Source organism: Equus quagga, chromosome 8 (assembly GCF_021613505.1).
Source record: "Equus quagga isolate Etosha38 chromosome 8, UCLA_HA_Equagga_1.0, whole genome shotgun sequence".
NCBI lineage: Eukaryota > Metazoa > Chordata > Mammalia > Perissodactyla > Equidae > Equus > Equus quagga.
Window position 1 is genome coordinate 129,165,782 of NC_060274.1, and position 17,061 is coordinate 129,182,842.

Consider the following 17,061-nt stretch of genomic DNA (forward strand, 5'->3'; position numbering starts at 1 on the left):
ATTCATCATATAACTAGAAGTTTGTACTCTTTGACCGTAATGTGATATTTTAAATAATAGAAAGGTATGTATCACTTTGGATCTGTCCAGGAAAAAAAAAGGAGCTGGGAGCATTTTTACACACAAACACACACCCACCATTCAGGAAAACAACAAACAACAGCAACATAAAACTATTAAGGAAATTTTTTGAGCTCTGAAAATATCAATAGGGATTTTTTTCCCTACCGATTTATCAAGTTAAAACTGTATATAGCATTTTATCGAGGTAAATGCACGGGGCATCGGACTTAGCCCAAGGCATTTACATTTTAAAAATTGGTCTAGAAACAAACTGAGAAAAAGTTTATTCAAAGAAGACCTGGAGAAGAAAGAACCTAGGAGCACAGGCGGAGGGAAGAGGTCTCAGACCCCAGGGCCAGCTCCCGCCACTGTCCAGGTGGCGGGCACGCGGAGAACACTGGCTGCCCTGCGCATGGAGGATAAAAATGACTGGGGCCCTCGTTAGGAACACAGACGCCTTGGCCCCGGCCCTGATGTAAGGAGTCAGTGCGCCCCAAGAAGAAACCTGTTAATCTGCATAGCTGCAAGGTCCCATGGGCTTCTTGTCCTCCGTGATGTGAGAGAAACACTGGCCCCCTTCCTCCCACCCAGGAAAATGCTCAGGGCTGAATGTGTAGCTAACATTTTCCATTTTAAGGATGAAGCCCACTTTAACGTATGCAAAGCTGTGGACACCACAGTGAACTGTGAAAGCACCATCTTGAGGATATCAGTGGGGCTTGTGTCGTGTGGATTAGTGGCCGGTGGATAAATATACACCAATACCAAGGGCAGGTCAATAGTCTAAAGGTTAAGAGAAAACGGTGAGTCAGAAACTGAACACATAATCTTGAGATTGTCCATGAACACGCACCATCAGGCAGGAGAGGCGGGAAGAAGGCCAAGCAGCCGTGCTCAGAGACCCAGGGAGCAGTCTGTCCTGCAAGTGTCTCAGACGGGGGATTGTAGAGGCAGGCCAGGCGATGACTGCACCTCCAGATGAATAATGGTGAGCAAGGAGATCATCTAGAATCAGAAGCAGGAGGAAGGAGGCCCTAGGGATACACGAGGACTGAGGAGCCGTGGAACTCACCGAAAACCGCCGTCCATCTGGGAGCTCTTCCCGAGTGGCTCTCCTAGGTCTGAGGTCGCAGGACGGGGAGGAGGATGGGACGATGGTACTTGACGTCAGGTGGATAATTAGAAAACAACGGGGGATGTTCATCGTGAGGCTGACTTACAGAGGGAACCCAGCTTTTATTTCTATAGTTTTTGGGGAGATGGATGCTGACTTCATATTCCTACCAGTGGTTTTCAGAATGAAAGCTGTGTCTTAATTCCAGACTTAGTGCCATTGAAATGGATGGCAGTAGGCCCTTCTCTGGTGAAGACAGTATAGAAAAGCTTTGGTGATTGACAGACCCTCTCACTCAAATGAAGAGTTGGGCAGGAGGGGAGATTATGTTGCAATCTTCTGTTATGGCTTGATGAGACCCTGGACGAAGTGTTTAATAGCCCCCACCCCCCATTACGGCACGTCCATCCCACAAGCTCATTCTGGAGAGAACTAGGAACATGTCACAACTCACACCTACTCTAAATAGAGTACAAAGTAGAGTTCATCAAGTATAAAAAAATGAAACTTTTTGATGAAAGACAAATGACTAAGGAATACTTGAATTTATCATGTTTGGGACCTGATGCTCTGAAAATCACTGAATATGAGTCACCTATTTGTGGGTGGGTGATCTTAGCATAACTTCCTTGTAATTCATGATGTGGCTAGACGCTGTTATTTCTACATCAACTGAGTTCTGACCACTGTTCACAAAAGTTTAAATCGTCCTCTGTATTTGCGTGACTTGAAGGAACTATATTCTATGAGTGAAGAATACTGTATGAACCATTAACCATACTCAGCGGTGCTCCAACGTTAGAACCCACCAGAGTCGCCTTCAGGAGTGGGTGAAGCACAGATTATGGGGCTCCACTTCCAGGTTCTCTTATTTGCTAGGATGATTTGTATTTCTAACCAGGTCCCAGGATCAGATTTGGTGTATTAGGTTCCTGGGGCTGCTGTAACAAAGTAGCAAAAACTGGACGTCTTAGAACAAGAGAAATTTATCGTCTCACAGTTCCAGAGGCCAGGAGTCTGAAGTCAAGGTGTCTCCGGGGCAGGAACCCTCTGAGAGCTGTAGGGGAAGATCCTTCCTTGCCTCCTCCAGCTTCTGGTGGTGGCCCGCAATCTTTGGCATCCCTTGGTTTGTGGATAAGTCACCCAGTCCTCTGTCTTCACATGGCGCTCTCCGTGTCTCCTCACATCGTCCTCCCTCCATGCGTGTCTGTATCTTTGTCCTAATTTCCTCTTTTGATAAGTAGACCAGTCTTACTGGATTACTGCCCACCCTAATGGCCTCATTTTAACTAAATCACCTCTGTAAAGACCCAATTTCCAAATAAGGTCACATTCTGAGGTACAGGAGTGGGGCAGGGTGGGACTTGAACATATGAATTTCAGGGAGGGGCACATAATTCAACCCATGACGCTGGGAAACCCCTGCCAGACAGCAGTAGCTCAGACTCCTTTGATCATGACACATAGTAAGACAGTAAGGAGTACACTTTACATCATGACCTGGTGTCCAAATACACATACGGACCTAAAAGAAAATGCCACAAAATCATACCCTTACTGTGTGCTATGTACTCTAATATTTTCTTTTTTCCTGTTCTAGTTCCTTTTTTAAAAAAATGACCCATTGCATTGATTCCATCCCCCAAGATTGACAGTTTCCCCACTATATTGCATACAGTAGATGCCCACTAAATATGTACCAAATGTGTCAGTTAATATTGTTGATGAGCCCATATTACCAAGGAATGTTACAAATACAGATGTCATAATTTTAGAGAAAAATTGTTGTTGCTGAGTATTTTTAACAAGAACAGCTTTGCAAAACCGATGCCGTCTGTGATGCTATCCATCCGTTTATAAACCAGTACTGCCCTCACCATCAGACCAGAGGAATGGCTGACTCGTGCACTCTAGGAGCCCCCATCTTCTGGCGTGCTCAGAGGTTCTCCTCAAGACGTGTGATCCGGTTTCCCCAGCCTGCTGCAGACTCTGCCACTGCTTTTGGCAGTGCAGCCACTTAGCCCATCTAGGCACAAAGCTGCCTCAGCACATGCCCAGACCCTGTGGCCGTTGGCCCTCAGTTCACAGCTCAGCTGCCGTATGAGATCGCAGAACTGAGTTCCTCGCAGCCTCCCTCCAGGCTGGAGAAGCCCTGGCGGGGACCTTCTCTGAGCCCCAAAAGCTTGTCCTGAAAGTGGGCTTTGTTGACCTTCTCGTGCCACATATTTATTGTGAAACTAATGTTGTCCTGCCCCTCCACCCTACATCTTATCAGTAGGGGAAAGAAGGAAGTGAGGGTGGCAGAGACCCAGGCAAGGGGTGTGTTGAGAAGCTGAGCTTGTCAGAGTGTAAATATGTATCAGTTCTCAGTCTGCTCACTCTTGCTCAATAAGTGGTGGTAAGGCATGTACACATAATTATAGTAACAAGTATGATAAGTAAATAAGAACAGTGCATACATGGCTGTAGAAGCAGAGAGAAGGGAGAAGGAATTTCTGGTATTGAAAAACACTTTCCAGAAGAGGAGCATTTAGCTAGACCTTAAAGGATGGGTTGGATTAGACAGGCACAGGAGAAGGTAAGGCACTCCAGGTAAAGAAGAGAACGTGACCTAAAGGAAGCAGAGGGCAGAGGAAGAGAACTGGCTGATGGAGCCGCGTCTAGGGAGCTGAGCAGCAGCAGCTAAAACTGGAAACACAGACAGACTGAGGTCCAGCTGTGGGAGGTTTTGAGCGTCCCATCAAAGGGTCTGAGCATGACTTGAGAGCCCAGGGGGACTTGCTGAAGTTCATGTGAGGATGGAAGGGAGTGATGTGTAAGAATATGTCGGACAGATGGCTACAAAGTAGAAAGCTACTCAGAGTACTCGGCTGTACTGGGTTCTTTTCAGAGGGAGTGAAAAGAAAGGGAAAGTGAAAGACTGGGTGACAGAGGGATCAGTCTGGTGAGTGGTCATCCCTAAGATGGAGAATAAGGGTCCAAACCTCAGTCCTACATGAGTGACCACAGGAGGGTTCCTGCTGCCCATGTAAATGGGAAATTCAGGGGCACGGCTGAGGACAGGTGAGTACTGGGCCTCAGACGTACAAATGGGGCAAAGTGTCCAAGTAGAGATGTTAAGTAGGTGATAAAACATTAAGGATTGGAAATAGAAATTTGAATGTCAGTAGAGTGGAACTGACTTGCCAAAAATCAATGAACCACCTATGGAGCATCATGTGGACACACACACACAAACACAAAGATTTAAAGAGAAAAAAAGGCAGGAGGAGGGTGAGAAATAAGAGGAGAGGGAGAATGGAGGGGAGGGGGGAGAAGTGGAGAAAGTGGAGGAGAAGGAGGGAAAAGAGGGAGGGAGAAGGGAGAGGGAGAATGGAGAGGGGAGGGGGGAGGAGGCAGACGGAGTTGACTGGACTTTTCGTTACCGGCCTTTGGTGGAGGCCTGGTTTAGACATGGCCTGGGGGCCTGAAAGCATATAGGTATTTCCAGTACACCTTCTTATAAAGGAGGGGCGTGTGGATGTTTTTCTCTACATATTATTATAATTAAGTGTCAAATGAGATTCTCTATTCCATCAGTGCCCGTTTATCGGGGAAGAGAACCAGATGTTCATGCACCATCTTCTTTGTTCTTGGAAGTGAGTGTAAAGCACTTGACCTTCAGTGCCATGAGAGACCAGGGGTCGGGGTCCTGCTGCATGCTAGGAGAGGCCACGCCAAAGCCCGTGAGCTTCTGTGGGCAGGAACTCTGCAGGCATGTAGCGTGGACAGCCCAGCCCAGTGTTGGCCGACAGGAAGCACGCTCTCCTTTCCCCTGGACTCCTCTTTCGGTTGTCCTCCTTTCTCTCCATGTTTCATCCTGTCCTCCAGGACCTATTTTGGATTCTGTGCCATTCTCTGAGGGCTTGATTTCAATTGGCTGAAAGCTGATCCCTTTCAGTGGGTTAGCTAATTGTGGCTCTCGTGTTAATCTTCTCAGAGTTATTTTCATTTTAGTATTGTTCTCTTGAAAATGGATCTGTCAGTAGCATTTCTGGCTGGTAAAGTAAAGGTGGTTTAGGGTGGAAGAAGCTTTCTTGCCAGCATGTTATAGTGGAAACAGCTTTAAGCTACACATGAAAAGACATTAACCTCCCAGTTCTCTTCCTTTGACATTATGTGACTTTGGACCAATCAGTTTGCATCTCTGAGCCTCCATTTCTTGTTTTAAAAGATGGAGCAAGGAGAAGCTGCTCCAGCCAGAGGAGCAGGTGTTGTGACAATGAAGTTAAAGAATATAGAAAAATGTTTTATAAATTCTAAAGACTTATACAATGTAAGGAAGTTTAATTTATTTTTATCTTGCGTCTCCACAAGGCTGGTCCTACAAGTAGTGTATGCAGGCGAGAAAAAGACTGTAAACAGCAAGAAAAAAGAAAACGTGTTCTCAAGCAAAATCAGGAATGAGTCAGCAAAAAGGCCTGGCAAAACAACCAAATAGAAAAGTCAGTGAAGAAGGGAGTCGCTGCCAGGACTATCATGAAAATCAGGCATCTGTTTCTTGGTGGCTGGCCAAGTAGAGGACAGGGATGTGACGGACCTCAGCAAGAAGTCAGGGCACACTGGTGTGTGTCCTTGAAATTAGTTAGGAAGGAAGTTCTCATGGATCACTTCCTCCGAATTTCTTCCTAGCAACATTGATTTCATTTGTTTCTGGAAGACGAGCCTGAGACACATGGACGTGCTACTTGAATTGAAATGTCCAAGTGGAGACAGGAGGATATGATAGGAAAAATCACTCAGCTATTTCTGGATCTCAGAGATGCTCTTGAAATGGGTATTGGGAAACATAATTAAAATCACAACTGAATCTTTTCCTGTTCGTCTCTGAAATATGAGACATTTACTTTATTTACATGCATCCTTGTTTTTCATCGTTTTGTTTTTGTACTCAGATGTTCTCATAGTAACTCATTACTGGAGAGCATTATGTGTGAAGGACACAGAGGTTGAAAGAAACACTCTCTGTTAATAAGTTAGACGAATGGAGATTGTCGCAAAAAATGAAGTAAAGTGTCTTATGGTTGGGTGTGGTATGGAGAGCAGAATAAGACATTTGAAGAGATGTTGGGTTCAAGAGGAAATCACCATCTCTACTCTCTTAAATTTAGAAAGTTTTGTGACCAGTTATTCTGGGAGAAAAGAAGGAGTTGAGATATGAATACTGAATCCTAAGGTATTTGCAACTTACTTTTGTATTTTGAAACTGACAACTATATGTCTCCTATATTTTAACTCTTGCCTAGATTGTCACACTAAATGGTAAGTTCCACATAATGCGGAAGGAAAGTTGTGCAACCAGGGGAACAACGAAGAACATTTAGTTTATATCATTTCCTAATATTTGCCTTATATCACAGGAGATAAACATCTTTACTTTTTACTAAATATTCCAATTTGTACCTAGTTATTTGAGGTCCTCTAGAAAATTTTTCTTTTTAAGTCATTACAGTAAGAGATTTAACTTCATGAAAATGATATAAAATAAACTGGCAGAGTGTGCGGAAATGTGTGCCAAACGCAGTCATTAGAATGTCAGGGTGAGCCGGACCTTCTGCTTGAGAGAAGCAGAAGCCTCTCCAGGAAGGACCGATTCATTCAGGAAACTTTCCACCATCATTCAGCTTCAGCGTCAGGACGTATAATTCACTGGAGTGTCTGCTGTAAGAGCGGGGCCAGAGACCAGGCATGAAGTCAGGTATTTTGGCAAGATGCTGAGTTAGTGCCCACTGAAAGACATGAATGAAACAGGAGATTAGAAGTCAAGCAGAGACTGACTTGGCCGTGACATGAGATTTCCGCAGAATCTCGAGAAGGAAGGAGTGTGAATTTTGCATGCGGGAGGGACATAACTTCTGTCATGGTCAGGAGCTTGTCAAATTTGACGTGCTAATTCTTGAACTCATTGAGCCAGGCTTAGGCAGCTCTGGTGTATACTGAGATGTAGTTAAACTTAACCTGGCCAGAGCAGAGAGAGGGGAGGGCAGAGGGGCAGCAGTCCTCAGTGGGGACTGGAGGAATTCTCAGAATGGAAAGAAATTTTAGTGGTCAGCAGGCTCAGTCTCACCACTCCCTGCGTACTCATTGAGGGTCCAGCAAACTCGGCTTCCATACTTTTATTAAAATGGGCCAGCAAGCCTTTCGAGTATTGGATAGCTTTAATTACCAAAACTTAGCATCATTGGTCTGAAATCTATTTCCTTATAACGTGTACTTGTCAACATTATTCTTACGCTTGGAGCACATGAGAACAGGCCTGCTCACACTTACTCATGAAGCTCTTTGAAACCTTGAAGACAGCTCTCCATCTCCCCTTGTCTTCCATCTTCTGGGCAGACCACCTGCTGTTGCTCCAGGTGTGTCTCAGGTGGCCTCCTTTCCAGACTCTAGCCAATCTGGTCATCTTCTCTAGAGTATTTTGGCTTATTGGTCTTACTCCTAGAAAAACATGACACTCTCAACTGGACCCATTTCTCTAAACGTTAAGGGAGAGTTTCTAGACAAAGTCGTCATCACTTCTTCCCAGAAAGACCTTAAAAATTGGTTAGCTCTTGTCTCAGTCACCTTATTAAAGATGTGCTGATTTATTTTAATTGTGCAAAGAACCTGGATGGAATATTCGAGGCAGTCTCCTCTGCGCTGTAGACCCACCTGATAATTAACCATTCCACAGAGGGAATCTTCCAGGGCTTCTTGGGAGCACAGTAGCTCCTGTGTGATGGGGAGAGCATGATAATGGATGGAATTAATGACTAAAACCAGGAGTGCAGCTTTTTTAGAAGAATGTGTCAAGACCAATACTTAGGAACACACCATGTAAATGTGGCAATTCATGAAGTATTTTTGCAAAAATGGGGCGTATGTTTCCTTGCGTCAGCTCTTCCCACATCAACTGAAAGGTGGACACCTGAGGCTCAGACTTAATGATTTGGCCTTCACTGCCCTCTTAAAAGCTTATGGGGACCCAAGGTAACTTTGGGAGATGTTGGATATGTCTGTTACCCTGATTGAGATCATGGTATCACCAATGTTTGCATGGGCCCAAACTCGTCAAATTGTATACAGTAAATATGTGCTGTGCTTTGTATATAAGTTACACCCCAATAAAGTTATTTTTGAAAAGATTCCAAGAGAACAAAAGGAACATTTCCAGGGCATTACCTTCATGAAGTGTCTGTCATGGTCCACAAAACCTTGGCTTGAATTTTGCAGGCAGGTTGCTTTTTCTCTCCTAGGAGACCAGCCACTGAGTTAATTCCCAGCAGAATGGGTATGACCATGCCAGCTAGAACCTAATGGAATTTCCTTCTCTTTTGGTAATAGTGTTTACTCAGAGGATCTATCTCCCCACAGTCTTGAAAACTCTATTTCTCCAACTTTAAGACCAAGAAATCTCACATTTTGCAGCTTCTCTTTAGAGTTTTTATTTTTCTCCTTCAGGTTTTTTTTTCCCCACTCATCATCCATGACATCTCATGCAAATAATTTTCCTCCTTTTTCCTTTTTTACCATCCAATTTCCAAATTTCCCTTTCTTTTCCCTGCCTGATCTGTCTTTTCCCTGCATTAGCCTCTCGCAGTGTTTTTATCTTCAGTTCACATCATGTTACCATATCTTATTTCTTTAACCACGTGTGCCAGCCACAGGGTCCTTGATCCTAGCTTGAGAGAATCTTACTCTGAGCTCATCTGTACCCTCTGATATGTCTAATTTCCTCTGTGAGTAGAATATAGGATCAAATAGGAAAGGGTTAGTATATGTCCCCTGGAGCAATCTGCTTGGTGATGCACATATCCATTCTAGAGAATCCCTGACAATAGCTCTCCAGCCTCTACTTGAATTCCCTCAGTGCTGGGGAGCTCAGCACTTCAGGGGACTCTCCATCCCATTATTGGGACACTCTAATGAGTAGACTGACTGTGCTGACTAGGCACCCAGTCCAAAAGGCAACAATCTCCATTGTTTTCTTACCTCTACCATCCATTGAAATAGGTCAGCTCCAACTCTGCTAGTCTCAGTGGGATTCCTGTCTTCCTAGCCAAAGGAATAGAGAAGAAAGAGTTTCAAGGATTCTGTACAATGCTAGTAGCTAGATCATGTAATTCTCCTCAAAATTTAAACAAGAGTATTCTTTATTCCTTTCTCGTGGTTTAAATTTCCTAAGCAAACACTCACAGCTCTTCCCTCTATGTAGGAGGAAACTGAGGCTCAGAGAGCCTGAGTAATTCACCCATCCAGTGAGTAGCATACTGAGAATGGAAGCTGTGTCTTACTCTAAAACTGTGTAATAGTAGTAGTAGCTACACAGTAGGAGCTGTGTCCTCCTCCAAAACTACTCCAACACCCCCACCCCCACTCCCATCTTGGCTCATTGTTAAGAAGGGAGCTCTAGTGGCAATGGGAAGGAGGGAGAGGAGCCTGGTGGGAGGCTGGCCAGTAGGGTGGAAGGCCATGTGGTTACTCGGGCATCCCAACCCAGGGCAGTGTGACTAGGGTAGAAGCATGGCAGGAATGTAAGGGACATTCCAAAGTCACAAAGTCCAGTGAAACTTGGAAACCAATTGTACATGCATATAAAGAAAGTAAGGAATAGGAATGGCCGAAGCTAATTCCAATGTTTTCCTACTGAGAGACCAAGTAAATGGAAGAAGAAAAAAGAGAATTCTTTAGTAGGAAAACAGTTTATTTCATTTTCAAAATATTGAATTGTGGGTAAAAGTTTTGGATAAAACCATCCATGTAGCCCAGCACAACCTAAAAATATGATCCTCGAACTCAGAAGATGGGTCAAGGATAAAAATGTGAATTCAGGAAGAAGTCGTATAAGAAGGCAGAAATGAATGGGATCCGCCAGGCCGTGGGTGTAGACCAGCAAGAAAAGACCTCCAAGGATGGTGGGTTGGTGCCTGCATCCAGTCAAGGGATGTGCAGCCACAGAAAAGAGAGGCAAAGAGGCTGGAAGAAAGAGGGCAGGAGGAAAATGAGGACAGTGACCTGTCATGGAATGAAGAAAGGAGAATGATTCCTATCACTGTTACCTCGTACTGCAGAGAGATTGAGCAGACTGGAAATTAAAAAGACGGCATTATGTATGGCAGCTGGAAATCCACTTGGAGATCGAAGTTTGAGAATGTTGGGAGTATACTGCAGTGGGTTAGAAGTGAATAGAAAGTGAAGCAGTGTAGACTTTTCTTATGAAGTGCCATGGTAGTTGAAAAGAAGGAGGAGTACGAAGGGAATGTGGCAGGGATTTTGTGCGTGTGTGTGCGTGAGGAATATTGGCCCTGAGCTAATATCTGTTGCCAATCTTCCTCTTTTTTTGCTTGAGGAAAATTGTCACCAAGCTAACATCTGTGCCAATCTTCCTCTACTTTATGTGGGACGCCACCACAGCGTGGCTTGATGAGCAGTGCTAGGTCTGCACCTGGGATCCGAACCTGCAAACCCCAGCCTGCCAGAGCAGAGCACACAAACTTAACTGCTGCACCACTGGGCTGGCCCCTGGGATTTTTTTTTTTTTTTTAATGCATGAGATTTGAGTTATAGTTTAAAGATTTGGGAAAAGGAACACTGAATGCAGAGAGAGTAGTGAGAAATATAAGACGGGATTTTGTGCTGGAAGAGTTGATAAAGTTCAACTGGAAGCAAAAGGGAATGGGGTCGAGACCTCAGAGATTAGTCTTGGAAAGGAATATGGTAGCTTCTTTCTGTAGGAAAGGAAGGATGGAGAGGAGGTCTGAAGTAAGGCACTTGCCACAGGGATGAAGAGTGGGTGATGGATTTGAGAAGGACTTAAGTTAATTCCTGACCTGAAGTAGGAGGGGGAAGGAGGCATAGGATGGAGTCAAGGAAAACTAGATTTTCAGCTCAGTTTACTGGTTGGATGATGGAGCCTCCAACTGAGATGGGAAATATCAAAGAAGAACTAGGCTTTAAGTGTAGTTGGAGTTTATTTCAGAGAATAGTGCGTTTTTGGTGCCTGTGAGGCATGAGATGGAGTTGTTGAGGTGGAAATCTTGTATGTTGGTCTACAGATGAGGAGCCGGACCTGTGGGAGTCACCGATATTTAGGTAATAATGATTTAAAACTACAAGAGTGGATTACTTCCTAGAGGAAGAGGATGTAAAGTGAGTCTGTGTGAGTGTGCAGGATGGGGCTGAGGCAGGAAAGGCCGTGGAGAAATCAGAAGTGTGGCTCAGTGGGAATGATGGAGGGAAGATAAGAAAGCAAGCTGTGGGCAGAGGGATGTCTCAGAAATATAAGCAGCAGAACAAAGATGAATTTAGCCCAGGACAAACCCTTGACGGATTGTTTTTTCTCCAGCTGTTGAATACCAATATCAACTATTTTGCATGATATATTGAAAAAACAATTTGCTGAAATGGTTTTTTCTCATCTTCTGAATGGTGTTTTGGGTAAGAAGTTTTCATGTATTCATTTTCCAAGGGAAATTTGATGGTGTAGGAAGACACCAAAGTAACTCATATTCATGAACTTCTAAAAGCTTAGAAAAGTAACTGAATTCAGTCTAACTTCCAACTTTATCTCTTTTTCCATGATCAGAAGTATTTAGAGTCTGTTTTAAAGAAAGAAACATAAATACAACAGATAAATAGAGACTATAAAAAGAAAGAAAGAACAGAAAGCCTTTCTCTCTCTCAGGAACAAATTCTTTCAGTGAGATGGAGCTTTTTCTATGCCGTTCATGATAAAGCATTGTGCAAAAGCAAACTCTTGAAATCTGAGCTCTTGAAGGAGTTGTTTCCTTTGTGCCTCCAGGCCTTTGGCTCCAGCTGAGGGGAGATTTTGTGGAAAAGAATGATATTTGATTATTTCGTCTTCGAGCAATGAGAAAATGGTCCTCTCTCCCTCCCACTTCCCCGTTTTTTTAAGAGTAGCACTTGAGTCATAATTTCGCTTTCACTTCAAGGCATTGCATTTGCATTAACAGTTTACTCTGGAGGCTTCTTTACCATACAGACTTGGCAGATCCAGCATCTCAGATTTTTCTGTCTCTGCTTCTTGACTTGCTCTCATTTTTGTTTGAATCTTTCTAATTAGTGATCCAGTTTTCAAGATATTTGATTACATTTCCCATCCATACATGTTTTGTTTTCTTTTTGCCTCAAAATACAGACGTAGAATTGAAAATGGATAGTCCTCTCATCTTCTTACCATTGCACTTAGAAGGTTATTTTCATTCTGTCTTCCTTTTTCTCATCGGTTCCACTTGGAACATATTCACAGAGCTGAATTTCAGGGTCACTTAGTGGTGTGTTGAAAGAGGCATGCGAAGAGGTAAGGCCAGGTGTTTGTTCGGGAATGGCATAACACAGGAATGAATTGAAATCACTATTTCCAGATGGATTAAAGAAATAGGCCTTCAACCAAGAAAGACAGCACGTGTCCTTGCTTTGCTTATTTATTGTATCTGTTGTTATCTTGGATTTTTCAGTTGACAGCAATCAACTTGGACTTATAACTTGAGAGTTATGAGACACACCCTTTGTTCAGGCTGTTTCCAATGCAGTGTTTAGAGAGAGACAGACCTCAGATCAAATCTTGCTTGGGTTTGACTTAAATTCCTTAAGATTCAATTTTCCTATCCTAAAAATGGGATAACATTGCTTACCTCATGAAGAATGAATGAGTTCCTCTATGCTAGGGAGTTAGTTACTGCCTAATACATAGTGCGTGCTCCATGAATGCTAGCCACTGTCACTTTCAGTTGCATCAGCATCAGCACCATCATCATCTCCAGTGCTTTGGACTGTTCTCCACAGTCGTTTCAAAGGCTTCCTCTGAGTGTTTTGGTTTGGGGAGTGGTCCTACCCAGCCCCTCATCTCTTCGCTACTGACCTACTCCTGTGTAAGAAAATACCCAAAACTTAGTGGCTTAAGACAATCAACATTTATTATCTTGCCATTACTGTGAGTCAGGAATTCAGGACCATCTTATCTGAGTGGCTCTGGCTCAGGATCTCTCGTGAGGTTGCTACCCAGGTGTCAGCCAGAGCTGCATCATCTGGAGGCTTGACTGGGGATGAAGAATCCGCTTCCAAGCTCCCTCACGTGGCTGTTGGTGAGATGCTTTAGTTCCTTGCTGTCTGTTGGTGATCCACGGGGGTGGAACCTGTGCCCCTCACCACATGCACCTCTTCACAGGGCTGCTCGAGTGTCCTCACGACATGGCAGCTGTCTTCCTCCAGAGCAAGTGATCTGAAAGAGAGCAAGAAGGAAGTCACAATACCTTTTGTAACCTGGTCTCAGAAGTCGAACATCATCATTTCCGTCACATTCAATGCATTTGAGTCGCTAAGTATGCCAACACTCAAGGGTACAGATCAGGCTCCACACCTCCCTCCTCCCTCCTCCTTCTCTTTGCCTCTCCTCCCCTTCTCTTTCCTCCCCACTCCTCTGCCCTTGGTGTACCTCAGTTTCCTATCTTAACAAACAGGTAATCTTTTGCCTGCCTAGGATTACTGTGAAAATAGAGGGAGATAAACAGTGTGAAAAAGTACTTTTGGAAGGAGAATTTAGAAACACTGTACAGCATAGCACCAAATGCCGTAACTGTGGAGATAAGAGACGGAGATATCCATTCGCTTCTGCTCTTGCATCTGAAGAAGCCGCTCCAGCTCAGAGGCCCTGTTTAGTCAGAGAGCAAGGTCATTTGATGGGCTCTTTCTGAGCAGTAATCTACTTAGGACGCAGAAGCTGGTACACAGGTCCTTCCTTCTTCTCCTGGGGAAGCAGCACCACTCATCACTTCAGAAATTACAAACTGAGTCACGTCCATGGATTCCTTCTTAGATGGCTGTGGCAGCTCTGTGAAGTTTCCTTCGCTATTTTGTTCCTTCGTGGGTATTTCTTCATGACTAAAGCAGTATTTAGACTAACTTCTGAGTCAGATGTCCATGCACTGCCTTCCAGCAGGCCACCCTAGGCCCCTTATTTCTGGTTCAGGAGTCCCAGGGTCTCTAAAAGCATGAGATTGTTGGGACTTAAGTGCTGTTGCTTATTTTTATGTCTGGGTCCTTTTTCTCCAAATAACTCGAATCCACGGTGATTTCCTAGAAGTTAATTCAGGCGCCCAGACTAGGCAGGGAGTCTGTGATATTAGCAAAATCTTACCCGTTTCTTTTGCAGGCTCATTTCTGTCATCAGTACCCCAAATGCATTCCTCTATTGCACAAGCTTCACATTAGATCTGTCTTCCCTGGCCTGCATGTCCCTCACCTGTTATCTTCGGAGAGGTGTTCTTAAATGCAAATTACTGAACATTTACCCATGCAGGGTGCCCACTCTCAGAAGTTTCACAGGTAGAGGAAAGTTAAGTGAAATAGGGTTCTCGCTTCAACCCTACAGAGTAACCCATCACATTCCATACCCTGAGGAGGGTCTCCATCCAGAAAGCTGGAGATGAAGGATGCCAAGATTTCTTGAACTGCCGTGTTCTCCCTTCTTTTGGGTATCCCTCGTGTTCTATTCATTGTATTTATGGATTGAGGAGTGATCTCCTGGCTCAAGAGTTTGAAAAGGGCACCCGAGATTTGGGGGTTGTAGGACGTTGGAAACACTGTTTTGTTTTTTTGTTATCTTAGTTTTGAAGGCTACGCTCCCCTCTTGCAGTGAGTTCTTAGCTTATTGACCACCCTCGGAAGCTAAAAGATATACATCAAATTGTACAAAGGGACAAGAGTTTGTCCAATTAAGCCTACGTTGGCTACAGTATTGCAACTCACTGAGGATGCACAATGGAATGTGCCATAATTTATAGGAAACTCCTGCAGTACAAGGGTCTTACTGTCCCATTGGGTCTAGCTGACGGTCTGACAGCCTCTATGACCACAATGTCCTCGTTAGTTCTGTGCTCCATTTAGTTGAGCTGGAAATCTGTGCCCCTAATCTAATCACAAACCAGGTAACCAAGGAGACGACATCAAGCCTGTGGCTGCCCTGTAAACTATGTGCAAATTAAGGAAATAACATAAACAGGATATGCAAACTAACTTCCTAAATAAATAAAAGACTTTGCCACCAGGTCTCCTGATTAAGTACTTTTGGTCCACTGATGCTTATTAGGATTCATAGTGATTTGAAAAATATCATAGTCACTGCCTTTGTCTCAATGCTTGCTTTTCTTCTTTTTTTTTTTCTTTTTGTCTGTTTCAGATATATCAACACTCCTATACTGGATATTATGTCCTGAGCAAAATTCCTCATGGGTAAGATGGTTCTTTCATTTTCTTTTAATTAGAAACCTGCAGACCAAAGCAAAGCCTAGAACACTGACTAGTTCCTTAATTCTCAGGGCAGGAAATGGGGCATCTTGACTTTTGGCAGCGAAGGGTCCTGATATTGTGGGACCTCTGTGACGCCTCCTTAGGTGACTACACCAAGGGCCAGGGGGCCACTTGAGTCCAGTACTTGCCCATTTGTGAAGCTCACTTTCTGGAATGACCCTGCCCACCTCCTGCTCTGATTCCCAGGTTTACACTCTAGATCCTGGAGAACAAGTGTTTTCCCCTGAACTGTGCTTTGCAATCAGGTGCAATCCTGTCTAGGGCCACCTCGGTTATATACATCATAGAGAGGGTGGCACCCCTGAGCTCATCGGTCTCTCAAAAATGCATGATTTGGGACTCAAAAGTCTGTGTGGGAGGGAAAGACACGAGAACAAGTGTGATTTTGTAGGGTTTTCAGTGCTGGGTAGACAGACTCACACAACACAGGGGTGCATTATCAGTAGCTCTTCTGTGGAGTCCAAAGGCAGTAAGACATGGTTAAGATTTGGTGAAGCCATTTGTTGAGTTGGACACGTGGAAAAACTGTCACAGAACCAGGAACCTCGGGCAGAGATGGCTTTTTATTGTTTTCATTTTTATTCTTTCTTTCTCTCCCCTCCTCCTTCCTCCTTCTCTCCTCCACATTCTCTCCCTCCCTCCCCCATCCTCCTGTAGCCACGTGCCCCCTCCGCCAGCCACAGCCTTCTTGTTCCTCACCCCTTCCTTCTCCTTCATACCTTCCATGGTTTCTTTCACAGTATTTCGAAAAGGTTTGGTGCTTAGGAAATGTTCGAAGAAATTGGATTGTGCTGCTGGCAGTGTTGCGTAGGTTCCTGTGAATATTCAGGGGGAGCCATCCTAATTTTCCCAAGCATGTTTAAACAAACAGCAGGAGGTGCTAAAAAGTGTTATTTCATAGGAGAGCCTTAATCACAGCATCAACGTATACAACGACCACAGTCCGTTTTCTGCTAAGTGTAGGTAGAAGATGGGTATGTCCTCAGAAAGCAAAGATGGGGAAAATAATTTCCTTTGGACTTCAGACAAACGAAAGATGCTTGTAGATATACAGCAAAATGTGATGAATAGTTTCTGTTGGACTGTTAGGAAAATCAAGCCCAATGAAACTGAAGATGACCCACTGTAGTAAAAATAAAGTATCCATAGGCATTATTTTATTTAAAGCATATTTCAAATAGAAACTCGGAGATTTTTCACTAAGGAGGAATTATTCTATTATTTTTCAGGCAGATAAGCATCTTCAAAGGTCACGGCAGGCAGGAGCATAATTATGCCTTGAGATTTATCTACCCCTTCTGGGAACAATAGAATTTATTGTAGATGATGGATATTTTATTCCGTCTTACATAAATTTGTGAAACTCAAAACTCTAAAAGCATTTTATGCTTAACGCACTGTGCTAATATTTTACCGCATCAGTCAGAATAAGGAGAAATGGATTCTGAGAACCTGGTATGAGAGTTTGCCAGACCAGCTGCAAACCTAAGGACAAGGTAGTCTGTGTTGAAGACTTGGTTTCAGTGCTCATGATGATG

The 17,061-nt window shown here is 43.9% G+C and overlaps 1 protein-coding gene across 1 annotated transcript in view; it reads left to right on the plus strand.

The window, feature by feature from the left end:
* The window catches only part of DPP6 (dipeptidyl peptidase like 6), a 753,509-nt gene that overhangs the window by 521,654 nt on the left and 214,794 nt on the right, over positions 1-17,061 (plus strand). The window contains exon 6 of the mRNA XM_046670129.1: positions 15,393-15,445. Coding sequence (XP_046526085.1) covers positions 15,393-15,445 — 53 coding nt within the window. The remainder of the gene's footprint in view (positions 1-15,392; positions 15,446-17,061) is intronic.